Source organism: Artibeus jamaicensis, unplaced genomic scaffold (assembly GCF_021234435.1).
Source record: "Artibeus jamaicensis isolate MK-2021 breed Jamaican fruit bat unplaced genomic scaffold, CSHL_Jam_final contig_548, whole genome shotgun sequence".
Lineage (NCBI taxonomy): Eukaryota > Metazoa > Chordata > Mammalia > Chiroptera > Phyllostomidae > Artibeus > Artibeus jamaicensis.
The window spans coordinates 18,339,579-18,355,925 of record NW_026521883.1 but is presented as its reverse complement, the minus strand read 5'-3'; the positions used below and the strand labels follow the sequence as shown (position 1 = coordinate 18,355,925).

Sequence of the window (16,347 nt, the reverse complement as noted above, 5' to 3'; positions counted from 1 at the left end):
AGAAGTAGGATTGATGAATTATAATTCTATTTTGCATTTTTGAGGTATCACCATTACTATTTTTCATAGCACCTTCATCATTTTACATCTCCAACAATACACCATATTCCAGTTTCTTTTTTTTTGAAACTTTTTAAAAATTGTTGTTCAAGTACTGTTGTCTCCACCCCCCCCATCACTCTCCCCACCACAGCCATCTCCACTTCTCACCCTTGATCCTACCCTTTTTGGTTTTATCCATGTGTCCTTTATAGATGTTCCTGAAAATCCTTGACATCCTCACTAACACTTGTGATATTCTACTTTTTTAATAGTAGCCATCCTAATGAGTATGACCTGATATCTCACTGTGGTTTTCTTTTGTATTTCCCTAATGATTAGTGATGTTGAGCAGATTTTCATGAGCTTGCTGGCTTCAGGATGGTTATTTTATCAGAAAAGAACACTCTATCTCTTGTTTAGGGTTAATCAGAACAATTATCAACATTCTGGAAGCAAAGCATAGGGAGCTGGGGCTGGGCGGATTTTTATTCATCTTTCATTTTGAGGATGATGCTTTCCCTCACCCCCAGCTGGCCCTGGTATCCTCAGTTCGGAATCTCTCCTATTTAACCTGTCCAGGGAGGCAACTCCAGACAGTTGAGTATGGAAATGGGGGTGGGAATCACAAACATTAACTCTTTCTTTTAAACTGTTTTCTTATTTCAGTAACACCGATGCCCCCACTTTCACAGGTCACAATCAACTCAAATTTTCTTGAGGCTGAAAGATCTCTGTAAAACCAATCACTTCATTGCTTGACATTATTCCCTATGGCATTTATTTGCTTTCAACTTCTTTAAACTTTGCTGTTTTTATTCCTCTTCACAATTCTTTTTTTTTTTAAGATTTCATTTATTTATTTTTAGAGAGAGGGGAAGGGAGGGAGAAAGAGAGGGAGAGAAACATCAATGTGTGGTTGCCTCTTGCATGCCCCCTACTGGGGACCTGGTCTGCAACCCAGGCATGTGCCCCGACTGGGAATCGAACCAGGGACCCTTTGGTTCCCAGGCTTGTGCTCAGTCCACTGAGCCACAGCAGCCAGGGCTCTCTTCACATTCTTTACTTCTTCTGGGTTCATGTCTTTTATCCCATTGTTTCAATGAAACTTCAGGAGAGAGTGGAGTCTTTAATTTGCCACTTCAGTTGAAAAGCCCCATAGTCATTGTCCCTTTTTCTTCTCCTCCTCTTCCTCTTTCTTCATCTTTCTAACCAATATTTTTTTCTTTCCACTTAAAGAGAGGGGGAAAAAGGAGACAGAAGTGGAGGCAGAGTTCTCATGAGACATTTTACCAGAATTTATTAAAGTAAAAAAAAAAAAAGATGACCATCCCTCTCCAAGTGTTTGATGGCCCGGAGGCCACAGTCATCCCCCACTTTAATCCTTCCTTAACTCAGATTCTCTACTCAGTGCATTCCTTTTTAGGTTTTTGCCTAACAGGAAAACATTTCTTTACTTTTTTTCCATGATGTTAAGACTTTTCATGAGTATCACCAGATTGCCCTTTAGAATGGTGGAAGCAGATTTCTACTATTAGCGTGTGAGAGTTTCAGTGTCTTCTTCATCACTGCCTGTTATAGTCTTTTTTTTACAATTTACTTTTTATTACTTAAAAATGTTTTTTAATAACAATGTGATGATTACAGGGGGAGGAAGGTATAAGGGGGCTACATGGTAAAGGAAAACATTTGTAATGCATATCATCTTCAGTGGGAAGGCAGACTTTGATATACACTGCTTTACACACAGTCTTTCAGGAACTCATTGACTCTAAGTTTTAGGATACCTGCTTGGAAGAACTTAATGGGTTTTGGTTTGGTCTCTTCTTATCACATTCAAGTATAGCTATAAAACATGTTTTTTAGGATCATCAGTAACATGAAGACTGATAGAAATCAAAAGGGAAGTTACTTGTCATTTTGTACAAACTCAGATGAACCTGTCCCAATCTGACATGAAACATTCCCAGAGGATTATCTTTCATGACCTAGAATTAAAACAGTTTACTATTTATTATTGCCCGCTGAGCTGGGAAAAATCCTTTCCCTTTAAATAAACTGTTGAAAAATTTGAAACTAGCCCTAGATCTGGGCAGTACTCAGTTGACATGAAACATTTTTAAAAGAAGAAACTTGTTAAAACAACTTATTTAGCTTGTTTATGTCATAATGCTCTTTCCAATCTGAGAAAAGCTTGCTCAAGCACTGGAGTACCATTATGGTTATCTATAATTAAGGTTATAATCAGGCATTTCTGGTATGTGTAGCAATTTCAATTATTTGTAATACTATAATCAATAATAATAATAATAATATACATATATGGTACTTGAGAAATTGGAATTATTAGTACCAATGTATAGATGAGAAAAGTGATGTTCAGGGTATTATGTGAAATGACTTTTCTTTTTTAATACTTTTTAAATTTTTCAGTTACAGTTGATCTACAATATTAGTTCCAGGTGTACAGCCCAATGATTAGGCATTCATATAACTTATGAGGTGATCACCCCAATAAATCTAATACCCATCTGACACTACACATAGTAATTACAGTATTATTAGTTATTAGTATTAATAATTACAGTTATTATTATTAGTTATGCTATACTTTACATCCCCATGACTAATCTGTAACTACCAATTTGTACTTCTTAATTCCTTTGCCTTTTCCACCCATCTCTCCAATCCCCCTCCCATCTGGCAATGACCAAAATGTTCTCTGTGTCTATTAATCTGTTTCTGTTTTACTTGTTCACATATCTTGTTTTTACTCAGCACAAATCCCTTTAGGTCCATCCATGTTGTTGCAGATGTAAGGTGTCATTCTTTTATACGGCTGAGTCATATTCCATTGCCTGTATGTACTACCTGTTTATCTATTACTCTACTGATAAACACTTAGACTTTTTATATCTTGGGTATTGTAAATAATGCTGTAGTGAACGTATGGATGATAGATATGTGTTTATTGCCATTTTATTGTTCATCTATTTAACTTTTTTCTTCTTCTTAAAGAATAGCTTTTACCATTTTTTGTAATACTGGTTTTGTGCTGATGAACCCCTTAATTTTTTCTTGACTGGGAAGCTACCTGTCCTTCAACCCTAAATAATAGTTTTGTTGTATATAGTTGGTTGTAGGTCTTTGTTGTTCATCACTTTGGATATTTCATGTCAATTCCTTCAGGCCTGCAAAATTTCTGTTGAGATACTTTTAAGATTCTCTCTTTGTCATCTCTCTCTCTCAATGACAGTCCTTAAAACCACTGTCATTTTAATTATGACGTACCTTGGTGTGAGGCTCTTTGGGTTTATCTTGTTTGGACTCTCTGTGCTTCCTGGACTTGTATGTCTATTTTTTTCAACCATGTTAGGGCCTTTTCAGTTATTATTTTTTCATTCCTTGTATTCTCTCTTCTATTTCTGGCAGCCCCATGATATGAATGTTTATACACTTGACATTGTCCCAGAGGCTCCTTAAACAATCTCAGTTTTTGGAATTTTACTTTATTTATTTATTTATTTATTTATTTATTTATTTATTTATGCTGTTCTGATTGGGTGTTTTCTTCTTCCTCATCTTCCAGGTTGCTAGCTTGATCCTCTGCCTCATCTGTACTGTTGGTTCCCTATAATGTGCTCTTCATTTTAGTTAGTGTATTTTTCATTTCTGACTGGTTCTTTTTGGTTTTCTATCTCCATTTTTTCCATTTCTATCTCTTTATTCAAATTCTCACTGAGATAATGGAGCATCCTTATAACCTATGTTTTGAACTCTGCACCTAGTAGATTGCTTGTCTCCATTTCGTTTCATTATTCTTATGGAATTTTGTTCTGTTCTTTCATTTGGGCCATGTTTCTTTGTTGCCCCACTTTGGCTGCCTCTGTGTGTTTGTTCCCTTAACAGTAGAGCTGCTATGTCTCCCAATATTGGTCTTGATAAAATGGCCTTATATACTAAGTATCCTATAGGACCCAGTGGAAGAACCTCCCTGGTCACCCAAGCTGAGTGCTCCAGGTGTGTCCCACCCCCTACCAGATGGACTAAATGCATCCTCTTATTGTAGTTGAGCCTTGATCGATGTCAATGAGAGGGATTTACCCACAGGCTGATCAGCTACAAGGACTGGCAATGACTGCTACAGAGGATCTCCTATGCAGGGACCAATCCCAGGGAGTAAGATTCATTTCAGTGGGGTCTGGTGTCTGCTGATCTGCCCCTTGAGTTTGTCAATTGTGGAGGTGGTTGGGTGATGTATCAGCACAGTGTGAATCTGTCCATTAGGTGCACTGGCTCTGAGGCCTCCTAGGAAGTGCAGACTAAGTTCAGCTGCTACATGTGCTCTGCCCAGAGCCATCCTGAATAAACTACAGAGTGATTTGCAGATGGCCACAACTTGTGCTGGGCTTGGCGGTACCCTGGAGAAGACAAGCTATAAACTAAGGCTGGCTTCAGCTAGTGCTGGGCCTCAGGATACTTAGAAAGAGTTGTAGTTTGTGGTTTTTGAACCCTCGAGAGATTTTATGAAAGTTTGCAGCATGAGCCAAGACAGGTCATTTGTATAGAAAAGCCATATGAAAACAGGTTGGATGGGAATGAAAGTTCACTTGGGTGGAGTCTCAGGGAAACCAGAGCAGGATGAACAGCATGAGCCAGGTTGATAGAAAATCAGATGTGGTGCCTGCCCACTGGCTCTATGGTGGATGGTTCAGAAAATGAACAGTGGCCTCTGCCAGCATACCTATTTGGGAGAAAACTGCCCCTCCAACTTTCATCCTGAAGCCAGAGTATTAAGTTCCTTTCTATATATCCCTGGAACATTTTGAACTGCCTCCCCAGCTCTGGAGCTCAGAGCAAGTAAGTCCATGTAAGTTTGTGCACAGGCTCTTTAAGAAGAATGCCTGGACTCCAGAGTGCCATTGGTCTCACTCAGCCACAATCCCTGCTGGTTTTCTCAGTCAGAAGTCTTGGGAACTTCTCTTCCTGGTAATGGAACCCTGCATTGGGGGGTCTGGTGTGGGTCTGGGACCTCTCACTCCTCAGGGAGGACCTCCATCATTAAGATATCCTCTCAGATAGTTATCTGCCACATGTAGGCATAGGACCAGCTCATTATGAATCTCAACCCTCCCACTGGTCTCCATGTGGCTTCTTCTTTATATCCATAGTTATAGGACTTAAATTCTGAGTGATTGTTGTTCTGTGGTTCAGCTGCAATTCTGATGTGGTTGTGGGACGATGTGAGTACTGTATTTATCCATGCTGCCATTTTAACTGGAAGCTTGAAACTACTTTTCTAATGCTAAAACAGCTAGAAAGAAAGTGAAGAAGTTAAGACACAATGACCATACTGTAGACTTCATCTTCAGTACCTCCTACAATGCAAAATACTTGCATTAAACTATTTTGATATTAGAGAAAAGTGATCAAGGATGTGAAGGACAAAAGAAGTAAGGAGCAGTAAAAACTGGATGGAAAGCTATTAGATATAGAACCCTCTCACTACCCCCAAAACATCCAATGACCTTCTTATAGCCTGGGAATTTAGTTGTTATCTTTTTCACTTGTGCCCAAAATTGTGCATATTCTCTTGGTATTTTGCACATAATGACCAAATCTACATAAAAAGGACATGTTGAAGATTCCCTCACAAAAGCTACCTGTTTGCTATATATATGTCTGAGTCCTAGCAAAATGCCAGAAATTGAAGAAAAGCTAACTGTTTATCCGTTCCCATCACTAAGGAATGGCAAAGTTGTTTACATAAAAGTGGGCCTCCAGGGTTCATTTCTGCCTGGGTTTAGGAGCTGCCTTAGCTTTCTAAGGCAAGGGCCCACATCCACCAAAATAGTTCAACACTCTGTGTTAAGAGTTCTTGACTATTTGTCTTGTGGATTCACCTTCAGGGTCCAGGACTCTGCTTGGGCTTCATTTGATTTGCACACAGAACTAACTTGAATGCAGTCATATCTATTTAGGACAACCAGGGAAAATGGCTTCATTTGGAAGACTAAAAGGAAATATGTGCATGTTTACTAAATAACCTGGCTTCTTAAAGGTTTACAAAGAATAAAGGGACAGACTTTTACTATTTCCCAGGTGGTAGTGGTTTGAAGCAGAGTTTTCTCCCTTTTTCATCAGAGAAAGGCTTTAGCCTGAGAAACAGTAAAGAAGTAAAATCCTAGTAAATAAAGAAACTGAAACCTACAACTACCAACATGTATGAGAGCAGAATATGACTTCTGTATTAAGGGACATGATGAATGTTTCCACATTATGGGAGCCACTTTAAAATAGTGCTTTAGAGATATGTGAGGACATAGAGAAATTTGTCTTTATACTTTCAACCTTTTCTCTTCTAAAAAGGCTTTTTGTGAGAATACGCTTTGGGCTAGAGCTAAGAGAATGTGGAAGAAAATCTCTAGACTTGAGTGTTGCTGCCACCTACATGGCAGGAAGACTATAGACAAAGCCTAGCACCTTACAGGACAGTATGTGTTCTATGAAAACGTACTTTAGAAATCCCCAAATTTGTTTCTTTAATTTGGCTCTCCCAGTGACAATCAAAATAATAGTCGTTTTTATTTTTCACCTCATTTCCTGTCTCAAATTCTTGCAGAAATTAGACCAACTGGTTTTCCTTAGATTAGTGGAAGTACAGTTATTATTTGACATAGAGTCTGGTCCAAGAAAATCTTCCTTATTTTAAAAACATTCTTGAGTGTAACTTGATCCCCGTGGCTATGACTGTCTCAGGGAGAGAATGAAAGCACTTAATGCCACTGTGCTGCAGGTATTTTGGTTGTCTTCCTGGAAGGCTCCAAAGTACAAAGCAAAAAATTAAATTAAAGAATGTTTTCTCAGTTGATTATAAGGATAAATTGATGTGAATGGAGATAATATAAATAAATGTTAGAATTCTTTTGATAGAAATAGGAGAGGTTACATCTGATAGGAAATGTAGTTGCCACTGCAGAATTAAAAGGACATCTCTTTAAGAATCTAAAGGAAACTTGTGATATGTCAAGAACACATCATAGACAGTCCTTTTATTTGGGACGGCATCATCTGAGGCCATAGTGCTGTTACTGAGGCTGTGCAAAAACATCTTCTACCTAGAAAACTAGGAGATTGAGAAGCCGATTGATGAGTTTACAGATAATATCAATTAAAATAACTGTTAAGTGAATAAATGATAGGGTTTGTGAGCATGTGCCACCCAGTTATCGCTATTGCATAATGCTATGAATATTGGCATTTTGCACATGTATGGCACTTCACAGATTTAAGCACAGCATTGTACTAAATCTATACTAATTGTTAAAAAGCTTGTATCTTTCAGTAAAAGAAACAAAAATTGCTGCTACCTTTCTGATTAGCAGTTTGTTGAAGATTGAAAGAATCCCTAAAATTGGCAATAGGAAAACACGTTCTGTGTAATGAGAAAAAGGCATTTGGAGAAACAAAGACCATGCGCCCCCCCCCCCGCCGTGTGCCAGGAGGAGCCATTTTAAACGTTTTCAATGGTCTGTGACTCTAGTTTTCACATGTATTAAAAAGTATTTCTTACCATTTGTATCATTATAATCATGCTCATAATGGTGCAATGGTCAGCCTATTTACCTACAATATGCTTTCTGAGATAAAGGTGAGGTTTTGCCAGAATTAATAAGTAGGGCCTAAGACTAGGGGAGGGATTGCAAAAGACTTGGTAATCAAGTTACATACATTTGAAGACAATATTAATGAAAATCAAATTCGTGCAAAAAAAACCCCATGATGTCAAAATTTTAAATGAAGACGGGCTCTGAGAAGTTTGGGACCAGGGTGTGAGGAGTGAGGGGTTATGCCAGGACAGGCCTCCCCATGCCTCTGCCCAGCCAACGAGAGGAAATGACGCCAGCCGTCTCACCCAGGCCCAAAGGCCTGGGAGCTTCCAGTGGCAGGCTCTTACTGGGAAACTTGGTTTATTCCCAGTGTATGTATTTTCCTTCACAGCACCTGCAGTGTCCTTGCTGATGATATCATAGCCCAGTGAGCTGGCAACTACTCACTGCCCATGAAACCTTGTATCTTCATCAGAAAGACATCTGCTCCAGAAAGTTTTAACTTTGCAACTTTGGTCACGGCTGATTTTGAAAGTATTTTACAATCCTAACCATGTACACATGTATAAACTGATGACTTTCTTATGTGATTAGACACAACTCTGAGCACTTAAGACATAAAACAACATTTTTGTGGAGAACCAAATGGTAAATGGCACTGCTTTTAAATAACTGCATAATCAAAATCTATGCAATATAAAAAATTTTAAATTATATGAATGGTCCATTTTGTGAAAATAAGATGTTAAAACCAGTTAGATTAATATATTCTGAGCCTTCACTTAAAGCACATGGCATAAAACTTAATTTTTAAAAATCTGATTATTATAATGTGCCCTCGAAAGACTGAAGAGAAACACTATTTTTGGAGTAACTGCTTGATTGATTATAAAAGGTTTTTTTAAAAAACACAATATTGGAGATAAATGGACATGGAAGGAAATAAAAATTACCTCCAAATACTATCATCTCAATAGAATGTTAATATTTATCAAAGTGTTTTCTTATCAACATTCTAATGTGACATGTTCAAAGTAGCCTTATTTACTTTCTAAAAGAGCAACAGAACGTTTCAGGTCCAAGGCCACATCTCTAGTTGTGTGTTTATGATACCATACATCTTACCTTATCCTTGAAGTGCCCATGGGGTTCAGATTGCTTTCCCTATACCGTGTTGTGGAGGGCCTTTGCACAAGCCCTGTGATGGAGTCCTCTACACAGATGGGGGGCAAGGCTCTGGGAGGCACAGTGAAGACCTGTTGCCTGGACACATGGCGGTGAACCTCAGCCCTTAAACCTACCTCCTCCGTTCAGCTTCTTTCCTTGCAATATAGCCATTGTGTAACTCCACGAATAAAACAGAATCCCCACTTGCAAATTTGAAAATACAATATTCCTTGGAGGAAAATATGTAATCATAAGTATCACCAAGATTATTGTCAAAAAAGACACACATGACTATTTTTAATGAATCATTTATTGCAATGACAAGGAAGACTCTGGAGACAAACATGCTTGCTCACTAGCACAGTTCCTCCACGTGTTACTGAAGGCCAGGCCATCCAGAAGGACAGAGATGTGATCAAGTTGTGAGTTTGTACTTGTGGTTAGGGTCACCACGAGGTTGATCCAATTAATTGTCTGACAACTTGCTACTTCCAGTTCTTTTTACAACAGAAATGACTGAAGTGCTGAACATAGGTCAACACAAGAAAATCATTTTAAAGACACTAGATTTGTTTAAAACACAAATTGCACATGGATATTAGGGAATATGACCTTAACTGTGAGTCTCTAAAATTCTCAGTGTTAGGAATTAAAATTTTTTATTATTAATGGTGTTGGCTTCCAAACTTCCTATTGATAAAATATTTTAATTAGCCATGTAATATTAATTATTAATATTAGCAAGTATGAAATGATGCCCAAAATCTTTAAAATCTCAGTTAGTAATGTCAGGATTATGTCAGTTATTATTTCCTATCACTAGTGACATCATAAAACATTTATCATGTATTGGTTTCCTCAGACCTTAGTAAGCATTAAATTTGGCAATGGTTTAAAATTATTTTTATTCTTCTTTGAAAGGGGAATAATATACAATATAAATCACAGCAAATACATCAGATCACTAAGGGCCATAATAGATGAGCACTTTATATCTGTTCCTATTTACATTGCTTTGCATATTTTAGTTTAAGAATTTCTGCTAGTCAAGCTTCTTTCTGAGAAAAGAACTACGAGAGTATATACTTCACAAGGATCAATGATATGCTGTAAGTAGGGTCTGCTTTCCTAATTCACCTCTATATGGCCAATGAGATCAACCTTTAGCTAAAGGTTCTATGTTGTTAGAAATCTGAAACCTAACTGTGCAAGATCAGTCCCTATTTTATTACGTATGACTTATTTGGGCTAATTGGTGACTAAATGGAACTGGCTATTTGTTGACAACATTTCATCCTTAGGGATTAGATTTACTGCAGGGTGATTGATCTGAATTAAAGCATTTACTAAAACAAGTGTTCTAACCTAACAAATCAAACAAATTTGGTAAAGTTTTAGATTAAATACACTGAAGCAACATTAAATTTAAAAGCATGGTGTGTTACACTGTTTAAAGCAACATGGTTTTAATGTTGCTTATTATACAATTCAGGAACTGAAAAGATGGAAGAAAACCTAAAATGGTATTAAATTTATGTCTGCAGGCTAGTATTCCTTGTTGGAAAGATTAAAATAAAAGTAAGAAACAGGAATGTATGATGATTTATACAATGATTTTCTAAAATTAGATAAATTTGGATAATTTCTACCAGTAATTACACTTTCAATATACTCTGGTTAAAGTATTAGCAAATCTACTACAACCTAATATCTTGATCAATACTCACACAGCATACACACAACAATAAACGAATGATGTGTTTTAGGTTTCTTAATTCACCCAAATCCAATTCCTACAGATGAGATTTCCTTTAGCACAGCTTGCAGAAGCACATCTTTGCTATCCATGAATGATGCCTTGGCTCACCTACAAAGAAAACAGATGATCTTGCATCACATGATGAGATAAAGAAAAAAGAAAGAAAGAAGGGAAAGAAAGGTATAGAAGAAGGGAGGAAGGGAGAGGGATGTATGAAAGGAAAGAGAGAATTAGAAAGGAAGTAAAGGAAGGAAAAGCCTATATAATTTCTGCATTTCTTTTCTATCCTGAAATAAAATATGTTAATGTAATAAAATATTATTGTCTTATAAACCAGGTCCCAGGTAAATATATTTTAATTGCATACATTATTAATATAGTCTGTTTTATATTATTGCCAAGAAAGCTGAAAGTTTTCAACAAGATGAATTAGGTTTGAAATCGCTCTGTTTTCATAAATTTCTAGGAGCTGAATTATTTTTAGAGAAGCTCACAACTTAGGGTTGGTTTTAGAGTCAAATGTTTAATTGTTAGTGGAAATATGATTTCAATTATAGAATAAAAAATTTGTTTCCCTGACAACTTGGATGATTGTTATTGCAGTCTAAAGACTATCACTTACATTAAATTAATTTGGTTTTCAAACTAACTGGAGCATTGAGCCTTAGTTAACAACATGTAACCACATGTACACTGGTGACGTGACTATGCATAGTACCTCCCAGTCCTGCTGGCCAAACCTCAAAAGCCTGCTTCGGTTTAGTTACACCAATAGTCAATATTGTATTATATCTACTCTATATAATAACACATTAACCTAGAACTTTCCATAATTTAAAAGTTACTAGGTTCAAGCTGAAATATTTCTATTGGGTAATTTAAAAAATATATTGATATTGTTAACCAAGGTAGAAAGAGCTTAAATATTTTTACTACTCAAATTGTTCTTCCTCCTTCTAGAACATTTTTTTAGCAGTCACCACAAGAAGTATGTTCTCGATGGCTATGATTGATGGGCTGCTCATACATTCCACATTTTTTCTGCTTCATGCATCATCATCAGCCATCTCCAACACTCCGGTCCTGAATCTGTCCTACTTTCTGTTACCTGATTTTTGCTGGTGATTCATGAGCCAGAATAGTAAAAGGAAAAAAAAATCCACCTTACCTTTCACAATGTAGTATCCCCTGGAAACTGAGAAATCTGGTTTTGTTCATCAGATTCATGCAAATGCAATATTGATTGACAATGATGTATATAGATCTACACACATAATGTGCTATATAAAAACCACTAAAATGTTCTATTAACAGCAGAATGCATACTGATTATAAATTACTTCAGAATAACGTGGAAATGCTTAACTGAATGCTTTTTTTGTACTTTCAAGCTCTCTCTTATCACTGCTATTTTCAGCTGAAGCTATATTTATGCCTACTGTCCCTAGTGCATTGAGAAGTAAAATTCTTAATTTTCCAAGCCAATAAGGTGATAAAAGCTCAAGGTCCCTCATTAACACTTGGATAAAAATTGTGAATGTTGCATAAATTTTTTATCATCATCAGTGCAAAAGTGAGGGGCCAGAAACACTTTTTGTTATCTCGTAGAGAATGGGAATTGAGCTTTAATCAGTGCACGAAACAGTTAACAAGAAGTTAACCAGCAAATGACTAAACTGAACTATTTTTGTGAGAGCATCTTTCGGATTCAGAAGCAACCAAGCCTTAAAGAAGCAAAGAAAGTCTAATGGCCCTAAACTCTCAAAAAATGGAGCCTCAAGTTCACGCTGTTGTCTCAGCGCTTCTATTACTAGACATCAAAGTTATTCCCACAGGTTTCAGGAATGTATGAACACCAGTGAAGAAGAAAGTCAACCACAGAGTCTAAGCCAGAAACTTCAATCTGGGATTCACCTGTGAGGCAAAACTCTTTGCTAATGAATTATTCCAAAGAAAAGACACAGCTGAGGGACACCTTAACCTATCAGCCAAGACCTCCAGGTTCACTAGCAAGGTCAGAGTAACAAGATCACTCAGGTCTAACGTTGCTTTGCCAACCTTAATGGACTGCAGGCATTCACCTGGGTATACAGCTTGAACCAATAAAGAGATCACAAAGGCATGATGAATAAGGTAGAGCGCCCTGGAGACCAGGGAACATCCACTGCACCAGGCCTCTAAATTGTGACCTGTATGCACACTCCAGCCCATTTACAAATGGGTCATCCGTCCTGTTCAGTGCAGGGAGCAGTGATGTCAATGGAAAAATGCCACTCTACAGATGAAGTTCAAAACCCACTGTATTCAAGTATAATCAGTTCACCAAGTCAATCTACTGTTTTATGTAAATTCTAAAAATTTGATTTGAGTGATGACATTTAAAAAATGTTCTATCAATGTTTGAAAAACTTCAACTTCACCTTTTGAAAACGCTATTTTAGTTTTTCTGGCTTTGGTACCTCTTTGCACTCTGCATATGCAAATGATTTGGTATCATCAATGTGAAGTTAGACCTAAACTAAAGTGATGTTTACAAAATTTAAAGAAAAGACTTTATTTGAAAAGAATAATATATGAGATGATATTGTTGACCTGTGCTTGAATGGGAAAACGAATTTTTTGTTTCTATATGCTATTCAAACAACTGGTCTATTCATTAAAAATGATGTAATTAATATATATTAGTCATTTAGAACTGCAGAGATAAAACTATGGAAGGTCAATGTCTATTAAAGTAGAAGGCCGACCACATTTAACGTTGTAACTGGGGTTTTGCACAATGTGAAAATGTTAACAGGAATTTTAAATGAGTAATAATAGTCTAGGTGAAGATGGTAAGAATGATGTATCCATGGTTTACATTCCTTTTTTACAAGGAATAACACATATATTAGTGCAATTATAAGCTTAGCTATGGAAGTACTTGTATTGGTTTGAAGACATCTTTCCAAAGCTTGTCCCTTAAAAACCTCAATTTTTGTTTTTTCTTCTAACAAAAGTGGTTACCGGAGAAACATCCCTCCTGAGTGGTGAAGAGAGGTAACTAAACCACTAAGTAGCGTTTCTAGTGTTGGAGTCCTTTCACTTGAATGACTTGATATTTCGAAATTAATTTTTAGACACTGAGGAGTAGACAGTCACGTTTTCACGGTTCAAGAAAGCCCCTCTGTGCTACAGTCCTTTCAGGTCTCTCCTTCCTTCATGTTCAGTTTTAGAAATTTTGCTTCTTAAATGCTCATTCTTCAGAAAAATGCACTCTTATCAAAATCTTTCTAACTAAACAAGCACCTCTGTCAGAAGTGTCTTAATTTCTTATCACAGAATTTTATCCACACGAGGAGCAATAAATAATTCATGGCATCGCCTCTTTGTTGTGTGTCCCTGGGCTGTGCTGGAAGGCTGACAGCTGTGTCAGGACAGGCACCAAAGATCGGACATGACAAGTGACTAACAAGTTTCTTTCAGTTCATAGTGAAAGAAGACAATGGCCCAAAGTGCAGAAAGAAATCCCGCAACAAAATAAAACTGCTTCTTTCTTTTTACCTAAGTGTTTGCAATGAGCTTATTTCCAACCCCCAAGCCCTGGTCATTTTATAGAACTGCCCAGCCCCCGTTACTCCTCACACTCGCTTGGCCATTTACGCCTGGCCACGGATCAATATGAGAAATTCTTGGAGAAATACGATGTCTCCATGACAACCAAGCCACAAATTCTCAGTGGAAGGCAGTGAGACCAGTAGTGAACTCTCCAGAGGTTTCTAGGCCTATAAGGCAAGATGTCTTAAAATGCAGAAATGGGCAGAGGAAAAAGCCAGAGTAATTCATTCTTTATTACCAGTTTAATGATGTCCGATGTATAGAACAGTACTCACTTTTTAAGTTAAGATTCTCTATCAGTGCCTATATTTTCTAAATAATCTTTCTGTTCTGATCTATCCTTTTGTTTATATCAATCAGATAGATTATGTTATAGTAGAACTGCACTACAATTCCACTCATATTGAGGGATGATAAAAATTTATGCGACTTTTGAAATGGTATAAAGCGGATCTATTCTCACCAAAACAGTGAATGCTTAGGTAAAAATATGATTCGTGGATTTAAGTGCCTGGCGAAATGGTTGATAGAAAACTGATTATTAAGACAGCTTAAGAACCTAGTCAAAATTGGTCAATGTAATTCAAAACAAAAAGTAATTTTAAATTAAGTTTAGTTTAGAAATTTTATGCTACCACTATCCTCTCCCTTTTAGAGTGGAACTGATCTACATCTGTCTTTTAGCTATTATGGCAGGGGATGGGTTTAATGTGCTGATTAAAATTTTCTGTCACTGCTAAACATGCATCCCCGGGTCGGCGGGAGAGCAGAAGTGTGGCTGGAGCAGGCACAGGGCAGCGGTCCATCTTTTGAGGAATCTTCGTGTAGTGCAGGGACTGAAATACAATGCCATCGCCACTGGGCCTATTGGGGTTCCGAGATGACTTAGGGGACCTGACATAGATTGCAGGCTGCACCTTTCACTGAAAATTAAATCTCGGTAGCTCTCCTCGGGGAAGGATCAGGGGACTGTTTGCAGCTGCCCCCTGTCAGCAAAGGCTACAAGATTTGGAAATCTCTTAACTAAGCTGACAGGCCACAGAGAGGATGCATCAAAAATCTGATACATGGATGCAAGAGAGTAGAGGGTACTCAGCAGCCAGGGAAAATAGGAAAGAAAAATGTTAACTCTTTCATTCGTGATAATCAGGTACCTTTTAGCACCTTGCGGCTTTGCAGATCAGGAATGTGCCATTCAACTTTCACAAGATTTTGTCTTTTAACTAATTAGTTGTTAAGACTAGGCGTGATTCAAAACACAACAAAAACAGAAACAAAAATCCATGCTTAAGTATTCCTGGTTATATTTTTCCAGTACATTCCTGTCTACTCTTTCTATGAAGAAAATACAGAGTTAGCTTGGACCTTGGGTAAATTTTATTGCATGAGGAAGGGTTATTATTTTCTTTCTTTCTTTTTTTTTCCGAACAGTTGACAACATCCATTAGTCCATTACCGTTGTGCTAAAATCCCCTCATCTCGGTTAGGTCCTGTTTGTATTCAGAAAGGTAAAGAGATTGTAATGATGACAATTTGTGTCTCTTTACTTTCTAACTCTCCATTTCCACTTGATCTCATTATTTGAACTGTTTAAAACATTGTCATTTCTTCAGTTTCTAATCTCTACCTCTATTAACCAGGTTAGTCTAAAATTGATGATAATGAACTAATAGTGTCAGCTTTCCTTTTCAGTCATAAAGCCTTTGTAATTCCTCCAACTGAATTCTTGATGAAAGAGGAAAAGATAACAGCTCCACACTGTGACCCCTGGAGGTGACCATTAATTTGATAGTGCAGCTGCTAAGAGAAAACAGCATTACAATGTCTGTCCTCTCTCCCCACCCCCTTCCAAGGACCCCAAAGCTGTGTCAAATTTATCATTTTATACTTGACTATGTTTAAATGGTTTTCACCTGGACTCTCCGACTCTTTCAGGACACATCTGTCAGGCATGTCCACAGTGTCTTGGAAGTTTGCCGAGTTTGAGTTGCTGTCATGCTTGACCAGACTGGCTGAAGCTATTAAAGAGAGAGAGAGAGAGAGAGAAAGAGTGATGAAAAGGTAGCAATAAGCACCATGAAACATTTCCTTTCAGTTCCACAGCTATTTCCAGGGACACACGATGTAAACACAAACAATAAATTGAAATAAAATGTATCCTCTAAGTATGTATTG

The 16,347-nt window shown here is 37.3% G+C and overlaps 1 protein-coding gene across 1 annotated transcript in view; it reads right to left on the bottom strand.

Annotated features, from left to right (window-relative positions):
* Positions 1 to 9,115: 9,115 nt before the first annotated feature.
* The window catches only part of WDR72 (WD repeat domain 72), a 199,119-nt gene continuing 191,887 nt past the window's right edge, over positions 9,116 to 16,347 (bottom strand). The window contains exons 19-20 of the mRNA XM_053670098.1: positions 16,086 to 16,190; positions 9,116 to 10,683 (exon numbers count right to left, since the gene is read on the bottom strand). Coding sequence (XP_053526073.1) covers positions 10,628 to 10,683; positions 16,086 to 16,190 — 161 coding nt within the window. The 3' untranslated portion in view covers positions 9,116 to 10,627. The remainder of the gene's footprint in view (positions 10,684 to 16,085; positions 16,191 to 16,347) is intronic.